Consider the following 26,653-nt stretch of genomic DNA (forward strand, 5'->3'; position numbering starts at 1 on the left):
GTATTAGAACAGCTACTGCATCAGATCTGGTCTCCTGGCATTTTGGAATCTCAAGAGCAGGGCACTTGTTTTTTGATGGTTTTGTTTTCAGCATGAGCACACCTTTATTTTGTTATTAGCACTTACTCTGGATCTATGCCTTTTTTTCTCTATAACCATTAAGACATGTTTTGCCTTTTGTTCTGTGACATCTTTGATCTCCAATCTCTCCAAACAGCCCTTCTATTCCACTTGCCCCTCCCCCTTTCAACGACATAAAACCCTTTGACTTTTCCACCTTTGTTCAGTTCTGAATGAATCAAAATGTCAACTCTCATTCTCAGTCAACAGATGATGTCAGACCTGCACAGTTTCTCCAACATTTTCTATTTCTATTTATAATGGATAGATTCAGATTCTGGTGCTTTTATGTTTGAATCAGGGAGTTTGAAGGAGATTTTCTTCTGTTATGTCTAATGAGACAGTATTTGAAGCTGACATTGCTTGTCCAATATCTTGTGGTGTTTACACAGGTGACATCTGAAAATACCTTTAAACTGGAGGATCTTTAATTTCTTGGATCTCTCTCATGGAGGATGCCTTTTCTGTTGAAACAGGCAGTTGTTCAGTTGCAGTATCTTGAGGATCTTTAATCTCAAATTCCCTTTGTAGATGATGGCAGTCCTGTTGAAACAGGAACTTTTTTTTCAGTATCCTGGTTCAGCAGACCAGGCCAAATATTCTTGATCCAGTTTTGGTTCCAACAGGGCCATTCAGTCCCTGACCTCATTAACATGGTTCAAACATGGACAAAAAAAACTGAATTCCAGACGTGAAGACAAGTGACAGCCCTTGACATCAAAGGGTCAAAATTGGAATCAATGAAAATCAGGGGGTAAACTCTCTATTGGTTGGAATCATACCTGGCATGTAGGAAGATGGTTATGGCTGTTGATGGTCAGTTATCTCAGCTCCAAGAGATCTCTGCAGAAGTTCCTTAGGATAGTGCCCTATGCTGAAAATGTGTTGCTGGAAAAGCGCAGCAGGTCAGGCAGCATCCAGGGAACAGGAGAATCGACGTTTCGGGCATAAGCCCTTCTTCAGGCTTATGCCCGAAACGTCGATTCTCCTGTTCCCTGGATGCTGCCTGACCTGCTGCGCTTTTCCAGCAACACATTTTCAGCTCTGATCTCCAGCATCTGCAGTCCTCACTTTCTCCTCATAGTGTCCTAGGCCCAATCATCTTCAGTGGCTTCATCAATTACCTTCTCTTTATCATCAGGTCAGAAGTGGGATGCTTGTGAATGTTGCATAATGCTCAACAGAATTCACATCTCCTCAGATTCTGAAGTAGTCCATGCTCAAAAATGCAATAAGGTTTGGATAATATCCAGGCTCGGGTTGACAAGTAGCAAGTAACATTCATGCCACATAAATGCCAGACAATGACCATCCCCAACAAGAGACAATTTAATGAGCACCTCTTAATATGGTATTGCCATCACTGAGTCCCAAACTATCAACATTCTGGGGGTTTACTATTCACTAGAAACTCAACTGGACTCACCATATAAATACAGTGGCTACAAGAGCAAGTCAAAAACTCACGTCCTGACTCCCTAAACCATCTACATGGCACAGTCAAGAGTATGATAGAATACTCCCACTTGCCTGGGTGAGTGGAGGTTCAACATCACAAGTAGCATGACACCATCCAGGACAAAGCAGCCTGCTTGAATGTGCTCAGTAGTAGTGTGTACTATCTATTGGATGCAGTGCAGGAATTCACCAAAACTCCTCAGACAGTACCAGCCAAACCCACGACTTCTTCATCTGGAAGGACAACAGCAGCAGATACATGGGAACACCACCAAGTGCAAGTTCCCCTCCAAGCTACTTAGCATTCTTACTTGGAAATATATCTTTTACTGTTCCTGGATCAAAAATCCTTGAATTTCCTCTTGAAAAGCAATGTGGGTCTACCTACAGCACATGGACTACAGTGGTTCAAGAAGGTAAGCTCAATGCCACCTTCTCAAAGCAGCTAGAGATGGGCAATAAATTCTGCCCAGCCAGTGATGTCCACTTCCCATGAGTGGATTAAAACTGTCCAGAAGTTTTGGATGTCATTTGGAACTCCATGACACCTAGTCCCCAATCTGTGTTAGCAGCTTTTTATTCTCAATCTGATGGTATATCTGTGACGAAGTGTGTAGAACTTTTGGTTCAAATTGTTGCTAAGGTTGGACACATTCATTCGTGGTCATTAATAGCATTACTCATGAAATCAGCATGTTCATTTCATTAGTTGCATTTCTTTGAAGATTACTTCTTTGCTTGGCACGATTTCTCTCACCGACATTTACAATTCTTCGGGTGCAAGTAAAAAAACTAAAATCTGTTTGAACTCAGATCTTCTAAATTACCTCAGCATGTGACATCAGACTTAAATCTGTCGTCATTACTGTTTACTACAATCGGAGGTGAGAGAAAATTGGAACCAGGGGAAACAAAATTCACTAGTTGAAGTTATACCTACCTCAAAAGGAAGTTGATGGTGCTTCTTGGAGCAAGCAAAAAAGAAATTGTTGGAGAAACTCAGCAGGTCTGGCAGCATCTGTGTATAGAAAGCAGAGTTAATGGTTCCAGTCCTGTGACCCTTCTTCAGATTTCGAAACAGGTGGGGTGTGAAGTATTAAAGAAGGTAAGCTTCCAAGCTACAGTTGTAAAGGTGAAACCATATCTACTGTATACACTTTGGTCTCCTCACTTAAGGAAGGATAGATGTGCATTTGAAACAGTTTATAGAATGCTGTACATCTCTATGACTCTATAAGATGTATAAAGCTGATTCCTGTTTTAAGAAAAATGTAAGATTCTGAAGGATATTCATAGGTTAGATGCTGACAGAATATTTCCCCTGGTAGGGAGATCTAGAACGGGGTCACAGTCCAAAAATTAAGAGTTCTCCCATTTAAGACAGAGATCATGAAGAACTTCTCTCAGAACTGTTAATGCTTGGAATTTACTTCCACATAGAGCACTGGAGGCTGTGCCATTGAATATATTCAAGGTTGAGCTAGACAAGAGCTTTTTGTTAAAATTTACAAAGGAATCAAGGGTTATAAGAGGTTTATTTTTAGAGGCATTGTAATTCACACTCGTATTTTGCAAAAGTATTGCCAGGTAACGGATTTGCAATTGAGCTTGTTCAGAATTCTCACTTATCTAGTAGAATTCAGTCTAAGTGCAGCAAATTTCAAACCCATGTTGGCCACAACAATATATTTCTGGCTGCAAATTGTCATAGATGGTGAAGTAGATCCTTACAGACCAGTTGTGCACAATAGAGGATGTTAAAGTGAGAGTTCAATCTGCCAGGGCTGACCAATGACTCCTTCCACCAATGGTTGATACTATTGAAGAGACAAGGGAATTGCATCCACTTGTGTCTTCAATATGCTCAGGGCCCCACACAATTGCATGGCCTGAACAATGCCCTTGTTGTAAAAGAATCTTCAGAATGAAGAAATTGTTTTACAATGACATGGAGTCTGATCTGACAGGCCATCTGCATGGAGATTACAAAAAGGGACAGAAATATGTAGCACAAGCAGATGGCCTTATGCAGGTGGGTGGAAGTGGATTCCATTTTGGTTTTTCTAAAAGTAAAACTACAATCAGCTTCATGCGAAGTTTGTAAAATCTATTCCATGAAAGAGAAGTATTTCACTGTGGACATTGAAAAGAAAAAGTACAAGAGATCAGCCAGAGGGCTGGAGATTATAAAAATGTGATATAAGGTAGGATGGCAGGAGTGTTAAATGGCAGAGTGAATTGTAAACGTAGGTCTATGAAAGGCAAGATGTGGAGACGCCGGTGTTGGACTGGGGTGTACAAAGTTAAAAATCACACAACATCAGGTTACAGTCCAACAAGTTTATTTGGAAGCACTAGCTTTCGGAGTGCTGCTCCTTCAACAGGTGGTTGTCCACCTGATAAGAGACAACTTATGGTGTCAGCTACCATGTCTTAAAGTATCCAATTTTAATGTATCAGGTTTACTTATCACCAAATTCATAAATCTGAGTCACCGTATAGAGCTTGGACAAAAAAATGTGGCAATCATGTACAATTCATTTATTTTGTAAGCTATGATTTCTATTAATTTGTCCAGGTGAATACCATTTGCTTTTAATGTTAAAGCACTTTTCCATTATATTCATTAGTTAATAATATTTAAATGACCTTTTCAGTTTTAAAGTTGAATACAGAAACTTCTAACAATAGACCATTAGATAATGAGCTTCTGAGAACAATGTACTATCGCAAAAGTAAAGTACTGAATCCTGAAATCTGTTTGCTACTTACCATCAGGAAATTGTTCAGCATCATCATCAAACATGGCTTCCTTTAAGGCAGACTTATTGACAGAAGTGCTATCAGAATAATTATAAGGATTATAATCACGTGATCGTGAGCTACTACGTTGGGGTGTGGTGTTCACCAGTAATGTTTTATTATCCAGAGAAGTTCGCCCTGAGTCAGTGGCATCACCGCCTCCCCGAATATCGCTAACTCCACCAATGGCCTAAAGAACGATGTGGAAAAATAAGTATCATTAGTGGAACCATAGTTTAAATTCAGGAATACCACTATTCACCCATACCAAAGTGTCTCTTTATGTCCAGTTATGAGTGATCTGTTTCAAATGATCATTCATTTGTAAAATCAAGTCATTGATACCTTGTCAACATGTCCACTCTTAATGTGGAAACCCAGTAAATAAGTACTTCTCAACTCAATGAGCAAAGGGTTAATGGTCCCAAATGGCATTTCACTTGAACTGAACTCAGCATCAATATTTCTAAATTACCAAATCTTAGCAGGACTTAGACACTTAATGATAAGGTCCAAGGGAGACCTTGCTGAACAGAGACCTTGGAGTGCAGGTTCATAGCTCCTTGAAAGTGGAGTCGCAGGTAGTTATGATAGTAAAGGTAGTGTTTTCCTTTATTGGTCAGAGCATTGAGTATAGGAGTTTGGAGGTCACGTTGCAGCTGCACAGTATGTTGTTCAGGCCACTTTTGGAATATTGTGTACAACTCTGGTCTCCTTCCTACTGGAAGGATTTTGTGAAACTTGAAAGGATTCAGAAAAAATTTACGAGGATGTGGCCAGGGTTGGAGGATTTGAGCTATAGGGAGAGGAGGAATAGGCTGGGGCTGTTTTCCCTGGGGCATCGGAGGCTGAGGGGTGACCTTATAAAAGGTTTATAAAATCATGAGAGGCATGGATAGGGTAAACAGACAAAGTCTTTTCCCTGGGATGGGGGAGTCCAGAATGAGGGCATAGGTTTAGGGTGAGAGGGGAAAATATATAAGAGAGACTTAAGGGGCAACTTTTTCACGCAGAGGGTGGTGTGTGAATGGAACGAGTTGCTAGAGGAAGTGGTGGAGGCTAGTACAATTGCAACATTTAAAAGGCATCTGGATGGGTATATGACGAGGAAGGGTTTAGAGGGATATGGGCCAACTGCTGGCAGGTGGGACTAGATTAGGTTGGGATGTCTGGTTGGCATGGACGAGTTGGACCGAAGGGTCGACTTTCATGCTGTACATTGCTATGACTTTATGACACGATTTCCATGCACAAAGCCATGCTGAATATCCCTGATCAGTCTTTGCTTCTCCAAATACACGTAAATGCTGTGTCTCAGAATCCCCTCGAACAACTTACTCACTGGTCGATAGTTCACAGGCTTCTTGCAGCCTTTCTTAGGTCAATCCACAACATTAGCCACCTTCCAGTACTTCATCTGTGGCTATAGATGATACAATATCTCTGCAAGTGGCCCCACAATGTCCTGGATACACTTGATCCAGTCCTGGAGATCTCTCTACCTTTATACTTTAAGACCTCTAGCTCTTCCTCTTCTGTAATGTGGACTCTTTTCAAGACAATATTTATTTCCCTGAGTTCCTAAGCTTCTACGTCTTTCTCCACAGTAAATACTGAAGCAAAGTATTTGTTCAGTATCGCTCCCATCTCCCGTGATTCCACACATAGACATCCTTGTTTATCTATAAAGGGGCCTTATTCTCTCTCTCTAATTGCTCTTTTGCCTTTAATTCACTCGTAGAATCTCTTTGGATCATCCTTAACCTTATATGCCAAAGCTATCTCATATCCCCTTTTTGTCTTCCTGATTTTTGCTCTCTTAAGAATGCCCCTACTTTCCTTGTACGCTTCAAGAGATTCAAATGATCCCAGTTGTTTATACCTGACATATGCCCCCCTTCTTCATTCCTGAGTTGGTTCCACAGCATATTGTTCTCGACATCCCCAGCTCTTTTTAGAACAGTGTTGTTATGCTTAATTCGGCAGGCTTAGAGGTATAGTAAAATGCATCTGTACTTTGGTAATTTTCAATGTTACTAGGATATAGTATGCATCTAGATGTGCATGCATCTTCTGAGAGGAGAATATAAAACTTGGGACTATAAGCGTACAAATGTCGGCATCATTCAGTATTTGGGAACAGAACCTGCTGGATATTCTGAGGAGCAAGTAATTTCATTTTTTGGATTTAACTTATTTCCAGTCACCTGTTATGATTTATGCACTTGTATAATTTAACAAAATTGTGTACAAAAATAATGAAGGGCATAGATAGGGTGGGTAAGAAGAATCAATAACTAGTGAGCAATAATTTAAGGTAAAGGGCAGGTGGTTCAGAGAGAACTTAGGGAAAAAAAATTCATTCAAAATTTGGTGAGTGTTTAGAACTCAGTGCCTGCAAGAATGGTAGCAGTGAGAATCATCACAACATTAAACAACATGTGGATGGTTACTTGAAGTGTCACAGCATACGAGGTACTGGCTTGAGGGTTCTTATGGTGCAATGGCCGTATCTCTACCTCTGGACCAGGAGAACCAGGTCAAGACCCATCTACTCAAAAGCTGCATAAACAACATCTCTGAACAGGTTGATTAGAAGTGTTGGAAAGTCGGACTATTGTAAATGATAGTTGATTGCCGCATCACGATTGGCTGAAGGGCCTCTTTCCATGTTGTGAAATTCTACGACAAGACACCTGTACAAATTACAAAGGGAAGACAGACATGTTCTTGAACCATGCAGGTTCCCCATCAATATCTCAAAGACAAGAAGAGGTCATTCAGCATTTTGAGTTCTATCATGGCGGATCTGTACTTCAGCTCTAATTAATCCAGTTGTTCTGCAGATCTTGTTATTCTAAAATAATAACAACCTGTTGATCTCAGTCTTAAATTTCAAATGGCTCAAAATCCACACCTTTTAGGTGTTAGATATTCATCAGTCTGGATTTGAAAAGGTGTTACCAGATTCACTCTTGAATAGTCTAACTCTAATTTAAATGTTATGATCCCTTGTGTTGGTTTTCTCCATTACAGGAAATATTTGCTCTATTTCTACTCCACTGATACCTGTTCTTAGTATTTAAATTGGAAATCCCCTCAGTCAAAATTTAATTATTTGATAGCCACAGGGAACCTATTTGAAACAATTAAGTACAATATATATAAAACAACTAGAGGGAGCAAAGAACATACAGAATATAATTCCTTATTAAGTTAAGGAAAACAAGTTATCCAACTTAGTTGATTTATGAATGAATTATTGAAATACATGAAAACCTCTCAAAATGTGAGCACCATACACATTTAATTATAAAAATAGAAGTTGCTGAACAAGCTCAGCAGATCTGGCAGCATCTGTGAAGAGAAATCAGAGTTAACGTCTTGGGTCCAATAACTCTTCCTCAGAACAGTTACCAGACCTGAAACATTAACTCTGATGTCTCTGCACAGATGCTGCCAGACCTGCTGAGTTTTCCTAGAAATTTTATTTTTGTTTCTAACTTACAGCATCCATAGTTCTTTTGGTTTTTATTTTGCACAGTTAAATATGTTGGCATTATATTGCCTCCATTCATGATGCTCAAGAGCATTTAGATATCTATGATCTATTCTGATCACTGGCAAGCTCCTCAAGCCTGTGGGCTAAATTTAGTTTGTTATGCAGTTATATATGGGCTTATTGATTGAAGAAAATTTGTTTTGAAGACCTTGCCATGAGTGCTATTCACCAAGGGTAGCCAACCATTGTCTTATAAGACCACTTACCTTCACGTCATGCTACATATTCCCACATTTCAACTATCAAATTCAAGTTACATGTAAAGTAATTCTTGTATAAGCCAAAATATATTTATACTTAAAAATCATATTTATGTAGTCAAAAATAGTCTCTCAACTCCAACCTGATTTACAAACCAGCTTACTGAATTTGTTGTTCTAATTCAGGACTTCACCACAAGGTAACAATCATCTGGCTTTCCCAGGTAGATAATGTCTTGTTTGATTCTCATAGTGTAGTTTAAATGAAACATATTGTGAAATTAAGTCATTGTTCAATTTGCTGGTGGTTGCTACATTGCTCTTGTAAATATTATAATGGAAGTTAATTGTATTCCAAAGGGCCAATTAAGAGCTTCAGTGGAAATCTAGATAAATTGCAAAACAATTTAAGCTCCATCAGCACAGGAAGACAAATTAATTTCACAAGGATTACTTAACACTTATTATTCTGTAAATGCATTTACATCAGAACCAATTTAAAGTAAATCCAAAACATTTAAATTACAAAGATATTTGGAACTCCTCTAGTTAAAAAGGATATTAATGCACTGAAAATTCAACTAAGGCTATTTCACTGAGGAAAGCATTATATAGTCAAGCATTATGCTAACGTTACCTTTACATTTGCCATGTGTTCGTTTGTATGAGACTTACAGAGATGATTTTCCCACTCTTCATCTGGAATACTCATGCTATTGGTGGCATCTCAGACATAGATCCAGTTCAATTAACTCAAGAGTTGGAAATTGTCCTTATACTTCAATTATGCATTAGAACTTTCAGCCATTTTGAGGGGGAGAGGGTGCAAGAGAAACAGTAGTGGGAATACTACATATTTTTGACTTGTCCAAGAAACACCCTCTCCAAACTGACATTAGGAAAGATCAAATACCTTTTAAGAAAAGTAGTTAAATATTTACCAGTTCTCCATCCTCATCTTTTTTAGCATCCCGTCTCAAAGGTTCATTCATTTCTTCTTGACTAAGGAGACTAAAATTCTGGATTGCTTCAGTCATTCCCCGAAGAGAGCAGTATATTTCTTCGGAATTCATGTTCTCTGCATCATAGCTGAATGCACTGTTGACAGGACAAAAAGCATGAACTTTGAAAGTTTTATTGTAGAGGTTTCTGTTGACTAAATATTTTAGCTTGGCCACAAAGAATATCATGGAGAAAGTGAGGACTGCAGATGCTGGAGATCAGAGCTGAAAATGTGTTGCTGGAAAAGCGCAGCAGGTCAGGCAGCATCAAAGGAGCAGGATTCCTGAAGAAGGGCTCATGCCCGAAACGTTGATTCTCCTGTTCCTTGGATGCTGCCTGACCTGCTGTGCTTTTCCAGCAACACATTTTCAGCTCCACAAAGAACATCATATCCAATTTTGGGCACTGCGCTTTGGAAGGATCTGAAGGCCTTACAGAATACAGAAAGTTGATGGAATAAGGTACTTTAGTTACATGGTTAAATCAGAGAAACTATGGTTAGAAATTTAGGGAAATAGTAGCAAGGTAGATCATTTGATCCTCTGACTTCCAGTAAATTAGATTGTGGATTATCTATAATTTCAAAGCCATTTTCATTCCTATCCCCATATTCTTTGATATCTTATATCAAGATTAGGTTAGATTACAGTGTGGAAACAGGCCCTTCGGCTCAACAAGTCCACACCGACCCGCCGAAGCGCAATCCACCCATACCCCTACATTTACCCCTTACCTAACACTACGGGCAATTTAGCATGGCCAATTCACCTGACCTGCACATCTTTTGGACTGTGGGAAGAAACCGGAGCACCCGGAGGAAACCCACGCAGACACGGGGAGAACGTGCAAACTCCACACAGTCAGTCGTCTGAGGCGGGAATTGAACCCGGGTCTCTGGAGCTGTGAGGCAGCAGTGCTAACCACTGTGCCACCGTGCCGCCCACTAAGAAATCTCTTGATCTCTATCTTCAATGCACTCAAAGAGTGAGCCTCCACAGGAGAGGGTGCTATTTCATCAAGGCCTCTTTGCTCCTGTATTCAAATCCTCTTGCAATAAAAGTTAACAGATGCTTTCATAATTGCTTCTTGTATTTGCATGTGTTTCATAAGTCCATGAACTGTAGCATCATCCAGATCCCTTTGAACACTTCCATCTCTTGCTAATTAAAAAAAACATGTAAATTTGTTTTTCTTACCAAAATTGATAAGTTATCATTTTTTCACACATAATTTCGCCTGCCATGTTTTTGCACAGGCACCTAATCTGTCCAACCCTCTTGAAACCTCTTTGCATCTTCCTCATAACTCTCAACCTCACCCAGTCCAGTCTCCACATTACACTGTATTGTTTCCCATGTCCAAATCATTGAAATAGATTGTGTATAGCTGAGGTCCAACCACTGATCCTTGAAGTATCTCACTGGTAAGAATTACTTGCTTATTCCTATTCTGTTCTCTTTGTAAGCCAATTTTCAATCAATGCTAGCAAATTACACCCGATCCCATGTGTTTTAATTTTGTTTACTAGCCTTGTGTATGGGATCTTATTTAAAATCTTCTAAAAATCAGATACACCACATCTACTGGTTCCTCCTCATCTATTCTACTAACTACATCATTAATGTATTTCAACAGGCTTATCAAATGTTATTTCCTTTTCATAAAGCTATTCTAACTCTGCGTAATTCTACCATTATATTTTAATTATCCAGTTATCACATTCTTTGTAATAGATTCTCACGTTTTCCCTACTAGTGGTGTCAGGTTGACAGGTCTGTAGTTTCTAATTTTCTCTTTCCCTCTTTTCTTAAATAGTGCAGTTAACCTTAATACTGGCCATTCCAGAATCTATAGAATTTTGAAAGTTGATTATCAATACTTCCACTACCTTTACAGCCACCTCTTCTAACACTTCGAGATTTGGGTCATAAGGTCCAGAACATTTATTAACTTGCAGTGCCATTAATTTCATGAGAGCTACTTTTAGTTCTTCATTCTCCGTAACCCTGTTCAATTGTAAGAAGACTTTGTTTTTGTAAACCTGTGTCATTGCAATTAAAAACAACTTGCAGTTTGCCTTCAAAATTGTACGCTGTACGTGTATGCCAACTTGGTGTTCTTTGCACTATTGTACCCAATTGTTCCAATATTTACCACTCTTAAACTTCTTAAAACTATTCTGTTTTTCCATTCTTACAACCAAAGAGAAAAACCTCACATTTTCTGACATTACAGTTCAACCGCCACCTTATTGGCCACAACTATTCTACCAGTATTCTTTTTCTGTCTTTGTCTTCCTAGCAGTGGTTGTAGGGTCCTGAGGCAGAAGGTGACATGTTCTTCCTCCAGCTGGCAGATGGCTTTGATCTTGATTTGGCGGTGAAGGAATTATATGTCCTTTTTGTTTGGGGGGGGGGGGGGGGTAGGGAAGTGGGGGTGGGGGGGGTTGGCCACAGGTTGGCTGAGTGCTTGGTGTAGGTGGACCAAACATGTTCCCTGAACCACTATGCAACTGAGCAGTTTGTCTCCCCGATGTAGAGGGTAAAGTCAACGACAATACAGTGGTTATGGTCCTTGTCTAATAATCCAGAGGTCTGGACCAATAGTCAGAACATATGCTCAAATGCCTTCATGGTAGTCATTATGGGAGTTTGAAATCAATTAAAATTTATAGAAATCAAAAGCTTGAATCAGTAAAATGAAAATAGAAACTTTCGGACTGTTGTTAGAAATGACTGAGGAAAATGTTTTTGTCTCAGAAGATTTTGCAACCTTGGAAGATTCTTCCTCAGCAGGTAGTGTAGCAGGGTCATTGAGGATTTTTAAGACAGAGGTGGATAGATTCTTATTAGGAAAGAGTATTGAGTTATTATGGTTAAATGTGAATGTGGAATTTGTAACACAACTAAATCAGCCATGATTGAGTGAAAGGTGGAGCAGGCTCAAGATGTCAAAGGTCTCCTATCTGTTTCTTTTTTGTATGCTTGTACAAAGCATTTTCTGCAAGTAAGGCACTTCAATAGTACAGTAAAGAATGGAGAACTTTAGCTCTCCTAATATTAACTAAGAAAGGCACAGATGGAGCAGATTTCTTAAACTGCATTTAGGTGAAGGTTTATAACCTGTATTTAGGAAGCCACCAAGAGAAAAAATGGTACTATACTTATTTTAAAGAAATAAGCTGGGCACGTGGAATGGATTCAGCTGTGGAATATTTTGGTGGATGTGATCATAAATCAGTTACATTTATGGAAAAGAATAAAGATAGACCAAAATCAAGGCTCTTGATTGGGGAAAAGCTCAGCTTACGCAGGTGAGATGTGTTGATTTAGTTAAAGTGGACTTTAAACAGCTAATTCAAAGTCATCAACGCCAAACCATTCTACCAGGCTTTCAAGCAAGAGATGAAGAGAATGTGAAATAGATACGTTGTCAAAGAAAAACAGCTCAACAAAGTCAAAGTCCCACAGATGTCAAAGGGCTTATAGATAACATGTCCCTTTTGTATTACTTTAGTTAAGTATGAAATTCCACATATACTTCCTCCACAATAATAAGAAAGATAGAATTCTTAACTTAAATACTTCAAATATGTGAAACATTCAAGATAGACTATGGGCTTTGCCAGTATTCAAATTCAGCTCAGTTCATCGACTCTTCTAATGAGAGTGGTTTGTGTCTTCTATATTCCCCATTAAGAGCTTTTGGAGCAATAACTTGCTCTCTATTCAAAACCTTTTATGTAACAAAATAAAATATTTCAAAGGAATGTTATAATGCAAAATTTGACACATGTATTTAGGCAATTTCTGAAAAACAATTTCAGTGGACAAATGTAAGTTTTCAAAAGTTTATTATTTGCTTTATTAATTAATTAAGTAAATCTAATTAAATTTACAACATGAATGTTGTGAGAATTTAGTTCTGGAACAGCAAACACACCAGTGACATCTGAGTACAGTCTGCTAGTTTCTTCATCAAAAGCTTAATGGAGTCTACTCTTAAATTTATAATTACCTTGGTGGTAGAGTATTCTGAGTTGTGTTCGTTGGTGAAGTGAGGGGGCTGGTCCAACCTGCAGGTGAACGTGGTGTGCTCCGTGTTATAGAACTGTTGCCAGACCCCTGCTTTGTTTAAAAAAAGTTAAATGCCATTAAAGTTTAGTAAAGCAATTTCCCAGCATTTTTATCTAAAGCAACATTATCAATTAAAATGATCTGTTATTTCATATAAAAACTATACATGCTGAAAATTTGTTTTGTTACAGTTCATTAGGTTACAATTATGTTCCATTTAATTGTCTGCACAGGTCACAGACCATTATTTAGATATTTCCAAAACAGAAATTTTACAGCACAGAAAGAGGCTACTTGGCCATTGTATCTGAGCTGGCTGAAATAACAAACCATCCAGTCTAATTCAACTTTCTGGCATGTGGTTTGCAGACCTGCAGATTATGGATTTGATGTGCAGATCCAGATATCCTCCAAAATGCATCAACTCATCCTTGTCCGGGTTGAATTCCATTTGATGTTTTCTGTCCATCTCACCAGTCCATGTATATTGTCTTGCAGTCCACAGCTATCCTCATTATTAAACATGTTACCAATTTGCATGTCATCTGCAAGCTTCTTGATCATGTCCCCTAAATGTATGTCCAAATCATTAATATATATCCCAAAAAGCAAAAGGATCTAAGGAAAGGAATTCAAGATGCAAAAACCTGTGGCTATTTGTCCCTGCAGCCAGGTATCCTTCATTACCACAGTCCAAGCACTTATGTATCAAAGGTGAGTCTTTAGTTCCTACTAAAGGGCAACACGGTGGCTCAATGGTTAGCATCCCTGCCTCATAGCACTAGGGATCTGGGTTCGGGCCCACCCTTGGACGACAGTCTGTGCAGAGTTTTCACATTCTTCCTGTATGTGTATGGGTTTTCTCTGGGTGCTCTGGTTTTCTCCCACAGTCCAAAGATGTGCAGGTTAGGTGAATTGATCATGCTAAATTACCCATAGTGCCCAGGGATGTGCAGGATTACATGGAATAAGGTTGGGGGGAAATAGGTCTGTGTGGGATGGTCTTCAGAGGGTTGGTATAAACTCGATGGGCTGAATGGTTTGTTTTCACCCTGTAGGGATTCTATGATACCACTGAGCCAATTTTATATTCAGCTTGCTACATTCCACTGGATCCCATGTGACTTTTATTTTTGAAATCAGTCCGTCATGTGGGACCTTATTCAAAGCTTTGCAAAGTTCATGTAGACCACATCGATTGTAATGCCATCACCAATACTATTTGTTACTTCCCCAAAGGTTTGATCAAGTTGGTCAAATACTGCTGACTTTAACAAAGCCATGCTGACTATCCTTGATTAATCTTTGTCTGAGTAATGGCTTAGCCTGTTTCAGTATAATCAATGTTATATCAAATAATACAATCCAAGTATCCTGCGTTCTCACATAAAATTATTATGCTTTAACCAGAAAACAGTTTCATCTAGGTTATAACTAAAATTAACTGACAATAGCTCATATTTATGAAATGAGGATGTGAGATTCGTCCTCTCAAAACTTAGAGCACAGAAAGAGGTCTCTCAAACCTTTGTTTTTATTGAATACTTACGGCTTCATCAATTCATTCTGCACAAAGGCATTTTTTTGTGATTGATCTTAGGTGCTGCCCAGTTGTTATTGTCTCATCAGCCAGTGCTAACTATCAAACTCATGCTAATACTGAAGGTAACTTTCAGGCCACCTTTCAACCAACTCAGTTTCCGTGAAACCTTCAAGCCTTTCTTTCACAAGTCCACCCATTTAATTAGAAACATTTCAATGAGACATGATGCAGCAGGAGTGTTCCAGTTTGGTGGAAAGGAGCAACCTGAAACGCTGAACAGGTTGCAGGTCAACAGGGCTAGGAGCAACTTTTTGTGGGAAATGTTGGGATGAGTTCAAACTAAATTAGCAGGGAGCAATAAGAGGATGAAGCACAACAAAGAAGTTACAAGATACAACATGAAGCAGTTCAGAAATAGGTGGGATTAAAAAAGGTAAACACAAGGCGTACTGAGACGGGTTTGAGTGCATATGCATAAATGCATGGAGCGTGGTGATGAAGGATACTGAGCTGTAGGTACAGGTAGCCACAAGGGATGACAGTAACAATAACAAAGGTTCAAACAAAATAACCACATACTCTTCATTGTTACTTTATTCATTTTTAGAATATAAGCATCATTAGTGAGGCCAAATTTTATTGTCAAGTCCTATTTTCCCTTGAGAAGGAGGTGGTGTGTTGCTTTGCAAACTGCTGCAAAATGTATTCTGGAAAAAAATGTCACTGTTAGTGAAGAGTGACAGAGTTACTAGTGACACCATGCCATGTTTCCAAGTTAGCAGGAACGTAACCTGAAGGGAAACTTAAAGGTCCTGCTGATAAAGCTTTGCTAAGTAGATGTAGCAGGTCTTATAGATAGCACACACTTCAATTATGATGCAATTGTTGTAGAACAAATAAGTGCTTAAATTGTTGGATGGAGTGATGATCAATCAGGCTGCGTTGTGCTGGTTGGTGTTAAACTTCAATGAAGTTTGCAGTGTATTCATTCAGACAATGAGAATATTCCATCACACTCCTGACTTGTGCTTTCGAGATAATAGAAAGATTTTGGAGACTCACGAGGTGACCCCATTGTTGCAGAATACCTGATTTGCTCTTGTTGCCACAGTATTTGTGTCATAAATTCAATTAAATTTCCAGTTAAAGGTTACCTCAGGATGCAGCTTATAGGGGATTCAGTGATGAACAGGTGGTGGTCAGACTCTTATGCTGGAGATAGTTTTTGCCTGCCATTTGCATCACATGAATGTAATTTGCCACTCATTAGTCCAAGCTGAAATGTAGTCTAGGAGTACTGGGGCCCAGGTGATTGCGGAAGGATTGAAAACCATAGGTACAGATTTAAGAAACAGAAGTAATGAGGAAAACTCTTTTTTAAGCAGCAAGTAATTGCAATCTGGAATGCACTGCCTGAGAATGTGGTGGAATTGAAGAGGAGCTACCCTTAAGTTGAGGATGGGATGCATCTTATGATTCAAATTGTTCCCATTTATCAGACCTGATGAAGAGTCACCTAGACTTGAAATGTTAGCTTGCTTTCTCTCTCTATGGATGCTGCCTAACCCGCTGTTATCTCCAGAAATTTTTTGTTTTCAGTACAGAATCCAGTATCTGCAGTAATTTGCTCTTCCATTATCATACATTTTTATCAAAAAACGTTGGGATAAGCCTGAAAATTAGCTGCTAATAACCTTTTTTTCAGTTCATAGAGGGTGCATCATTGCCAAGGCAAACATTTGTTGCTCATGCCAAAGTACCTTCAGGAAGATATGGTGGTCACCTTCTTGAACTGTTGCAGTTTACACAGTATTCATTCAAAGAAACTGATGCTATAAGATTTGAATCCAATGACAGAATGGCAATACAGTTCCAAATCAAAACGATGCATAGTCCGAGGGTATTGCCAAGTGGTGGTCTTGCCAAGTGCATGCCGGCCTGTTCTAGTTGGCATAGACTGTGGGCTTGGCAGATGCTGGTGAAGAGAGGCTTGACACATTGCTGCAGTGCGTGTGGTACATACTGCCACCACTATGCACCTGAGGTGGAAAAATTAATCTTTAAGGAACAGTATGGGATGCCAATCATGTGGACTGCTTTGCATTTGAAAGGGTTCAACTCCTTAAAGGTTCATGGATTTGTAATTATTTAGGGAAGTGGACAGTAGTCTGTCACATCCTTCACTGGTTTCTTGTAGATAGGCTTTGAAAGGTCACAAGATGAATGACCTGCCATAGAAATCCCAGCCCTCGTAAATCCTCTGGTCCTTTTGACCACTAACTTAAACCTGTGTCTTCTGGAAATCAATCATGTTCCACTGGAACAAGTTCTCTATATTTACTCTATTAAAGCCATTCACAATTTTATCACCTTCCTTCATTCCTTTTATAAAATGGCTTCACAATTCTATATTAAATTTCATCTGCCATATATCTGCCCAACTCACCAGTCTATGTCCATGTTCTCCTGCAGTCTGTTACTATTGTCCTCATTGTTTATTATATTTCTGAGTTTTGAAACAAGATGGGTTTCCATCAGAGATTGATTAAAGTTTTGTAATATTCAAAATACGTAATGTAATAATGCCCATATAACATAATGAATAACTGAGCCTGTGACTCTTCTAATATTTACTTCCAACAGAAAGAAATGCATTATGTAACAGAAGTATGGTTATTATTCTCATCCTCCCTCTGGTGTTCCCTTCAAAGGAGACTTGGGGAGATGCTCAAATCCACACAAGCAAGAATTTTGTCTCAAGGTGCGATTATTTTAATTTTGTAAGATTGCTATTTTAATCTCAACGATTTGCAGGAAGAGAATGAAAATCAATTCAATAAAATAAAGTTGTTTCAGGAAAAATGTTTGGCTGGCTACACAATATCTCAAGATATAACTGAAGTGCACATAGTCAGTTTTTATTACAAAATACTACAGGGTAAAAACATTTCCTGCAACTTTCTGAAGAGTCATATTGGACTTGAAACAACTCGATTTCTCTCTCCACATATGCTGCAAACCTGCAGAATTTCACCAGCACTTTGTTTTGATTTCAGATCCCCAGCATTTGTGGTGCTTTGCTTTTACACCTGTAATTTAAATGGGTTTGTGTCCAAATTAACCTACTCAAATGAGACTGGTGAATTACAGTACAGCCTGCATTAATTAAACAAAGTTTAACAAATCATCTGCCATGTCAGAAACAAGTGTGCTAAATTGATGGGAAAAATAATAACTTAAGCTAAGCTTATTCAAGTTTTGTTCTTGCAGTTCATGGTGTCCACCAGATGCTTTTGTGTTCAATGCTTGGTAACTCAACAAATACTCCAACAATTATTGTAATTATTATCATATGAAATACCTGAGTAGTGCTGGCTAAACTACGAAGATGGGTTTGAAGAAGTTTGGTGGCTCCATCCTGGAATGTTTTTGGTAGAGCTCCAAGCAGCATGCTGAACTCTGGAGTGTTGAGTTGGAACAGGCATATTAAAACTGCTTGAGCTGCCTAAAGGAAGAAAAACAATGGAAAAATCTAGTTTGAACCATCATCATACTTGTTGTGGTAGATTTCCTGAAAATTTGAACTTGAGGTGTTACGCTGTTGCCTAAAAGAATTGATGTGAAAAACTTTGATTCAGGTTTATTCAAACATCTCTGGCCCATTTAAAAAAAAGTACAATTTGAAATACTGTATTATACATGTACAATGCTGTGTATTCCATGCTAAATAACTAGCATATTCAAATTTATCACTTACTAAAACATTTTTTATTGCAGCATGGGATATGAACATTACAGACAAGATTTAAATTTGTTGCCCATCCCTCACTGCCCTTGAACTAAGTGGCTTGCTAGGCCATTTTTGAGGCCAGTTACAAATTATCCACACTGATATAGTTCTGAAGTCACATGTAGGCCAGATCAGGTAAGGATGACAGATTTTCTTCCCTGAACACTAAGTGATATGGGCAAAAATATGGGGGAGATGATAACTAAGTTAGCAAATGACAAAGATTGGCTGGGTGGTTGACTGTGAGGAAGAACGTCATTGGTTACAGAAGGATGTAGTCAGATTGGTCAGATTAGTAATAGATGGAATTTGACCCTGCTTTGTGTAAGGTGATGCACTTCAGAAGTAACATGACAAGGAGTACTCAATGAATGGAAGGGCATGAAGAAGCTCAGGGAACAGAGGGATCTTAAGATTAATCACAGATTTCTAAAGACAGCAGGACAGGTCATTTAAGTTAGTTGTCTAGGTTACTAGGGTAGTTGGGAAAGCATATGGGACACTTGCCTTTACCAGTCATGGTATAGATTATCAGAGCAGGGAAGTTGTGTTGGAGCTGTACAAAACTTTGGTTAGGCCACAGTTGTACCGTGCGCAGTTCTGGTCACCCATCATAGGGTGTGATTGCACCAGAGGTGGTGCTGAGGGGATTTACCAAGATATTGCCTGGGATGGGGCAGTTTAGTTCTGCGATGAAGCTGGGATTTTTAGAATACGGGAGGGGACCTGATTGAGGTGCATACAGTTATAAGTGGCATGAACAGGGTAGATAGGAAGCAGCTGTTTCCTTAATTGAAAGGTGAGTATCCAGGGGCATAATTTGAACATGAAAGGCAGGAGGTTTAGAGGGGATTTGAGGAATGTTATTCACCCAGAGTATGGTGGGAATCTGGAATGCATAGCCTTGAAGGGCAGTTGAGGTGGAAAACTTCATAATCTTTAAAAAAAACTTGGATATTATGCAACATTCAAGGTTATAGGACCAGTGCAGGGAAGTCAACTATTGTAGACTTAGAATAGCTTTTGGCGGCGCAGACTCGTTGGGATGAAGCATGTCTCTTGTACTGTATGATTCCAGGATTCTAAGGTAATTAATGAACCAATTACTAACAATAAATTGTGATTTCATGGTCACCATTCCTCAAATTAGCTTGCAATTCCAGGTTCTATTTATAAAATTTAAATTCCTCCAGCCATAACACTTGAACATATAATCCCAGAGCACCAGTCTGAACCTCTGGATTATTCGTCCAGAGATATTAACACACTGACATCAGTGTCCTTCTTCGCAAAACAAATATATGAACATAAATTAAATTGGTGACATTCTTTAACAAAATTAACTTTAACATAATAAATTTAAAAATTTAAATATTGTAAATGATAAGAAAATACACTCCTCCAGTGTAGTTAGATTGACTATGCTTCAACAACAAATGTTGGTTGTTGTTGTGGAAAGCGACCAAGTCTCAGGACTATTGACACTAACCAACTTTTGCCACTTGATGGAGCCCAGGACTTCAGCACAAATTTGGAATAGAAGCCAGCAGCCACAAGAATGGCAACAGCTATTGGTATAGGCACCAAACACTGGGACTTTAAAAGGGAAGAACAGAGAATCAGAAGGACGGCAGCAGGAAGGAAACCAGGTGGAGTAGTAGGAGCAGCAGTAATGATTTTAATGATTTTAAAAGTTAAGAATACAGGGTGGTCATGGGAGCCAGAGGAAAGAGGACCTTCAGGATTGAGAGCAACAGTGGAAGCATCAGAGGAAAGGTCATGTCGACCATAGAACAGGAAGTATGAACAAGTTCAAGTGAAATTTCACAACATTTAATGGTTGCATTGACAATATTTAATCAATGTTAAAGTGAAACAAAGTAAAGTCAGTACTTGCTGTATCTATAAATGCTATAACACAATCTGTGTAATGCTTCTCCAGTTGTGTGTGCATCCATCACTCATTTTTGTTAATTTAAGAGCAGTAATCCTTCCATAAGTCAAAATGCTGACATTATGGTTACCAACCATTTTCACTTCAAACTCAGTTTAGCCAATTTCAACTGGAGTAATATCTTTGATTTGCCATTTGTAGCAGCTCTATAAACTATAGCTGCACATTATCTCTCAGTGAGCTAGAGATGTTAAAACTCAAATTTCCTAAGAATCTGTATCTCACCATTACCTGACATTTTAAGTACTGATGGTTTGTATTGGTCCATCTTTCAAATAAGAGAATTAACTGAAGTCAATCATGGGACTATATCAAAGCACAACTGAAAATTCTTAGAGTACCCTATTCATCATTCACACATCACCCAAAACATACTATCCAGGGATTTAAACTAATTAAAATACTTACATTTAAAATACTGAAATACTCAGCAATTCTAGCAGCATCTGTGTCAGGTTGATGACCCTTTGTCAAATTGAGAGTGCTTAGAAATGTCAAGCAATGGAATTTCACCTTTACTTGACATTTTAATTCAAAGTTGAAGTACTGATGGTCTGTGTTGATCCATCTTTCTATAAAGATGACTGATGGTGGTTTAACCTGAAGGCCATCACACCTCAGGTGAGGGGAGAAGTTTAGAAGGAGAGTCCTTCAAGCTAACTTCAGCCAGTATGGGAATTGTACCCATGCTGATGTCACTCTGCATCACAAACCAGCCATCCAACCAATTGGAGGTGATTGTGAGGTCATCAGATGAAGGAGCGTCGCTCCGAAAGCTAGTGTGCTTCCAATTAAACCTGTTGGACTATAACCTGGTGTTGTGTGATTTTTAACTTTGTACATCCCAGTCCAACACCGGCATCTCCTCCGAATCATGGACAGATTAAGGTTGTTTTCCTTAGAGCAGAAGAGATTGAAAGGGGACATGATTGAGATTTATAAAATTACGAGGGGCATAGATAAGGTAGACAGAAAGAATCTATCCCCTTTGATGAAGTGTGCAATGGTCGGGGGCAGAGAATTAAGGTAGAGGCAGAACGTTTAGAGGAGATCTGACAAAAGAATGACTGTCATCCAAAAGATGGTTGAAATCTGGAACTGACTGCCTGTAAAGGTGGAAGAAACAGAAACCCTCAGTATTTAAGAAGTATTTAGATGTGCACTTGGAATGGCAACACAAACAAGGCTATGGATCAAATGCTTGAAAATGAGATTAGAACAGGTGTTTGATGGGTGTTGACGTGATGGGCTGAAGGACCTTTTTCTGTGTAGATCAACGACTCTTTCACAAAAGGAAATAACCTCTCCAGGTAATATCCTCTCAAGCTTTCTAAGAGCTTTATATGTTTCAATAATGTTTCCTCTCAATCTTCTAAACTACAAAGAGGAAAGTCCCAACCTACTCAACCTCTCCTCAAAAGATAATCCCTCCATACCCAAGATCAATCGAGTGAACAATCTCTGGACTGTCTCCAATGTCAGTATATCATTCCTTAGATAACCAAAACTGTACAAATTATTTCAGCTCTGATCTGGCTGGTGCCTTGCATTGTTTTAGTAAGACCTCCCTATTTTATATTCTGTTCCATTGAAACAAAGGTCAATATTCCCTTTCCTTATTCTTTTAACTCCTGAATTTCCATATTAGCTTTTTTGTAATTTAAGCACAAGCATTTGCAAAATCCTCTATGTTGCTGCTTTCTTTAGTCTTTATCTATATAAATAATATTCATCTCCTCTATTCTTCCTGACAAAGTGCATAACCTTACATTTTCACATATTATATTTCACTATTTGCCTCCCCATATGTTTGTGTAAGTTGCAAACTTAGCAACAGTCCATTCACTTTCCTCGTCCAAGTCACCAATATGCAGCAATTTCTTTTATTAACGGGACCAGGAGTGTGCCGGCTGATCAAATATTCTGGATAATCAAGAGGTATGCAACACTGCAGTAAAACCTGACGTCTCAAGATGTCAACATCACTCAGAAAAATCAAGTAAAAACATGAACATACCTCCTACAATTAATTCAAAAACACACAGTAAGTAATAGAAACATACTGCAGGGGCTTTCAATGTAACTCTTGCACTTTATTTACAGCATAAACACTTAGACATCACTGTAGATTGCGGTACTTGAGGTACACCATTTGTGCTGGTTGATAGGGTGCCAGTTAAAACAAAGTTTGCTTTATATTGTAAATAACTGTGGTCCCATCACTGGTCTGTGGCACTCCACTCATTACAGATTGTCATCCCAAAAATGCCTTCTTTATCATAACTCTGTCTTGTACTAGTTAGCCAGTTCTCTATTCATGCTCATATATTATATCTATTGATTTATCTTTATTCATTTTGCTTGTTACCTTCTCAAAGAATTGTAATAAATTTGTCAGGTATGTTTTTCCCTTCATGAAGCCATTCTTATGCATTTCTAAATGTGTTGCCACTACCATTAGTAGTAGACTTTCCATTTATCCAATGACAAATATAAGCTAACTGGACTACAATTGCACGATTTTTGTTTCCTTTCTTTTTTGAACAATGGCGTTACATTTGCAATTTTCCAGTTGTTTGGGACTTTGCAGTGCATCCACTATTTCTGCAGCTACTTCATAACCTGGGATGAAACTTTTAAGGTCCAAGAGATTTATCAGCTTTTAACCCCATCAGTTTCCCTAGTACTTTCACTCTGGAAATAGTTATTAGATTTATTTCTTTCTCAGCTTTCATCCCTTGATTTAGTTTGTTTGGAATGCTACTAATGCCCTCTACTGTGAATACTGATGCAAAATATTTATCCAATTGCTCTGCCATTTCTTTGTCTGCCATCATTATTTCCCTACTGCTGAAAATGTGTTGCTGGAAAAGCGCAGCAGGTCAGGCAGCATCCAGGGAACAGGAGAATCGACGTTTCGGGCGAAGGACTTATGCCCGAAACGTCGATTCTCCTGTTCCCTGGATGCTGCCTGATCTGCTGCGCTTTTCCAGCAACACATTTTCAGCTCTGATCTCCAGCATCTGCAGACCTCACTTTCTCATCATTATTTCCCTAGCCCTGTTTTCTAAGGGACCTTTGTTCACTTTGGTCTCTCACTTCCTTTTCATATATTTAAAGAATCTTTTACTGTATGTTTTTATATTACCTGCTAGTTTGCTCCCAAACATTATTTCCCCCACTCTTAAATTTTAGCTACCGTTTGTTGGCTTTCAAAACAAAAATTCTCAATCCTATAGTTTACCACATTGTAAGTTTTTTTTCTTTCAGTTTGATATTATTCTGAACTTCTTTGGTGAAGCATGGTCAGTTTATCTCCTTCTTTGGAATCCTTCTTCCTCATTGGGATATATGTCTGTTCTGTGAGCCATGAACTATTTTCTTAAATGTTTACCATTTTTTCTTCTGTTTTTCCTTCTAAACTCCTTTCCCAATTTACTCTAGCCTACTCGGTCTTTGAATCCCTATATAAGTTTAGCGTAATTGTTTTGGACCCAAGTTTCCAATTGCAAACTGAGTGCCTAGTTCTTCCAAGTTATGGTCACTATTTTATTGGAATCTTTTACTGGAAGACCAATCTGCTTCATTAGATATTAACAGATCCAAAATAATTTGATCACTGACTGGATCCATAACATTGTACTAGGTCACTGGACAAGAAACGCTAAATCTGCTTTCTCTCTACAGATGCTGCAAGACTTGAGTTTTTTCAACAATCTGTTTTAAAGCGTCATAGAGATATACAGCTCGGAAACAGACCCTTTGGTCCAACCCGTCCATGCCAACCAGATATCCCAACCCAATCTAGTCCCACCTGCCAGCCCCTGGCCCACATCCCTCCAAACCCTCCCTATTCATATACCCATCCAAATGCCTTTTAAATTGTGCAGTTGTACTAGCCTCCAACACTTCCTCTGGCTACTCATTCCATACACATACCAAGTTATGCCATAAACCACAAGAAAAACATTGTTAGTCCATAACATGTCTGTTACATAAATAATTTCTTCAAAATAATGTGCAAAAGTGTTTAAAAAAAAAGTGGAAACAACTCTCTGGTTAAATTTTACCTAAATGCCTTAATGAGACAATATATCTGCAAACTTGTATGCTGTACATTAAAACATCAGACTTCTGAAAGTCCACAATGACAAGTCTACTGGGGACAAAAGATCACAACTTAGAAACCATTTTATTGACTGTTGTGGGATGTATTCAGCAATACAAGTAGAGTGTTTTATACTTCACCTAGACCTTCAGGTGGTGTTGTCAATCCATCTGAGTTTTTGTTTCTAATTTCTAGCATCTGCAGTTCTTTGGATTTTTTTATTCCAAAATAATGTCCTGAATACACTATGAATTCTTCCTGATGGCTATCTCTGCCAATTTGATTTTTCTGATATACATGAGAGCTAAAGTCACCTATATTAATTAACTGTCTCTTCTGCCCTCTTCCTTCTGCACATCAACGTTATCTTTATTCAATACTGTAACTACTCTCCCTTTGCTGAACACCTTGCATCCATGAATACATAATGCCCTTCCCTTGAGCCAGGTCTCTAGCGACAGTATCATATTTCCACACTGAGTTATAAGCACAGCTTGCCATTTTATTTACCAAACTTGAGCAAGCATCTAAATGCCTGTAACCCTCATTTGACTTTATCACTTTCTCCTTTATTCTACCTATTAACTCACAGTACCTTATTTGGTGCTTCCTATCTCTTCCAATATTCTGTATACCTTGATATTCCTTTCAGTCTTACGTCTTGGTTTCTATATCCCTGCCAAGTAGTTTAAACTCTCCCCAAAACAAGCAAAACATTCAATAAGAAATTAGGTCTCATTCTGTTTGAGTACAACAGGTCCTCCCCCTGTCCCCCACCAAGGTTCCAAGAATCTAAAGGCCTCTCACTTGCACCAGCCCTCCAGCCACAGATTCATTAGCTTTATCCTTCTGTTTCTATACTCACCTAGCCATGGTACTTGGAATAGTCAGAAATTACTACTTTAGAGATCCTGCTTGCTAATTTCCTTCACAGCTTCCTAGTAGTATTGCTGGACTATTAATACACAACCAAACTAATATTCTGAGTACCAGGGTTCAAATCCCATCACGGCAGATGTGTTGAAATTTGAACCAATAAAAATCTGGAATTAAGATGACCATGAAATCATTGCCAATTGTTGGAAAAACCCATTTGGTTCACTAATGTCCTTTAAGGAAGGAAATATGCTATCCTCACCAGGCCTGGCCTACACATGATTCCAGACCTATAACAATGTGGTTGACTCTCAACTGATCTCTGGGCACTTGGGGATGGGTAATGTAAGCTGGCTTAGCCAGTGATGCCCACTTCCTGTGAATGACTTATTATAAAAAAATTCTGGAGGACCACATCATGTGATCACTGACCTAACCTTGATGAGATTCTTACAAGATAATTGTAATTTTTATTTAAACAGCAGTAAGGCAATTCAGCTGTGTAACTAGCTGAAATGTTTTTTCTTATTATGGACAATTAAAAAACTTACATGCTAAAAGAAAATGGAAATCAAATGTTATAATCTGGTTCAAATAGTTTACAGACTGATTCTAAAGAAGAACAAAATGCCATATTAAAGTGCCATGGAAAAGTGCGTAATGACACAGGATTTCATTTTGACTTACATCTTACACTTGATAGAGTTTTTAAAAGTCACAAATTGTATTATATCGTATCAGCAGTGCAAGTTGTACACTTGATAAAATTCTGAATTGATTAGGAAGACTTTTACTCTCGGACACAAATGTTGTGAAATGTATTCAGAAAGAGAAAGGAGATCTACTGTGATAATCACAGAAATGAAACAAATTGTCCATTTGAGAGAAAGAAATGTAATGTCTACAAAATACAGAAATGAATTCTTAACTGTTAGGTGCATTCGATTGACACAGCTTAAACTATATAAGTTGACAGTTTTGTGGCAAAATATAACAGTTCCAGGGTAAATTTCCTAGCATTGTATGTATACAGTAAGTTAATTGTTATAGACTTGTTAGGTGTATAGCATGTTATAAGTTGCTTTATCTTAGAAACAAGTTTCTGAAAACTCACTACATCTGTAATGGTTTCTCAGGTGTAACAGAAATGGTGTTAATGTGT

General features: G+C 38.5%; 1 protein-coding gene across 48 annotated transcripts in view; it reads right to left on the minus strand.

The window, feature by feature from the left end:
• Positions 1-26,653, minus strand: part of clasp2 (cytoplasmic linker associated protein 2) — a 328,546-nt gene that overhangs the window by 35,989 nt on the left and 265,904 nt on the right. For 29 of the 48 annotated variants that reach the window (XM_087986110.1, XM_087986092.1, XM_087986119.1 and 26 more), the window contains 4 exons: positions 18,125-18,268; positions 13,162-13,271; positions 9,084-9,240; positions 4,351-4,570 (listed from right to left, as the gene is read on the minus strand). In XM_087986110.1, coding sequence (XP_087842236.1) covers positions 4,351-4,570; positions 9,084-9,240; positions 13,162-13,271; positions 18,125-18,268 — 631 coding nt within the window. The remainder of the gene's footprint in view (positions 1-4,350; positions 4,571-9,083; positions 9,241-13,161; positions 13,272-18,124; positions 18,269-26,653) is intronic. The other 19 variants (XM_087986123.1, XM_087986122.1, XM_087986097.1 and 16 more) reach the window with 1 other exon arrangement.

Source organism: Chiloscyllium plagiosum, unplaced genomic scaffold, assembly GCF_037043375.1.
Source record: "Chiloscyllium plagiosum isolate Xiang-an unplaced genomic scaffold, Cpla_swu_hap1 HiC_scaffold_4, whole genome shotgun sequence".
NCBI lineage: Eukaryota > Metazoa > Chordata > Chondrichthyes > Orectolobiformes > Hemiscylliidae > Chiloscyllium > Chiloscyllium plagiosum.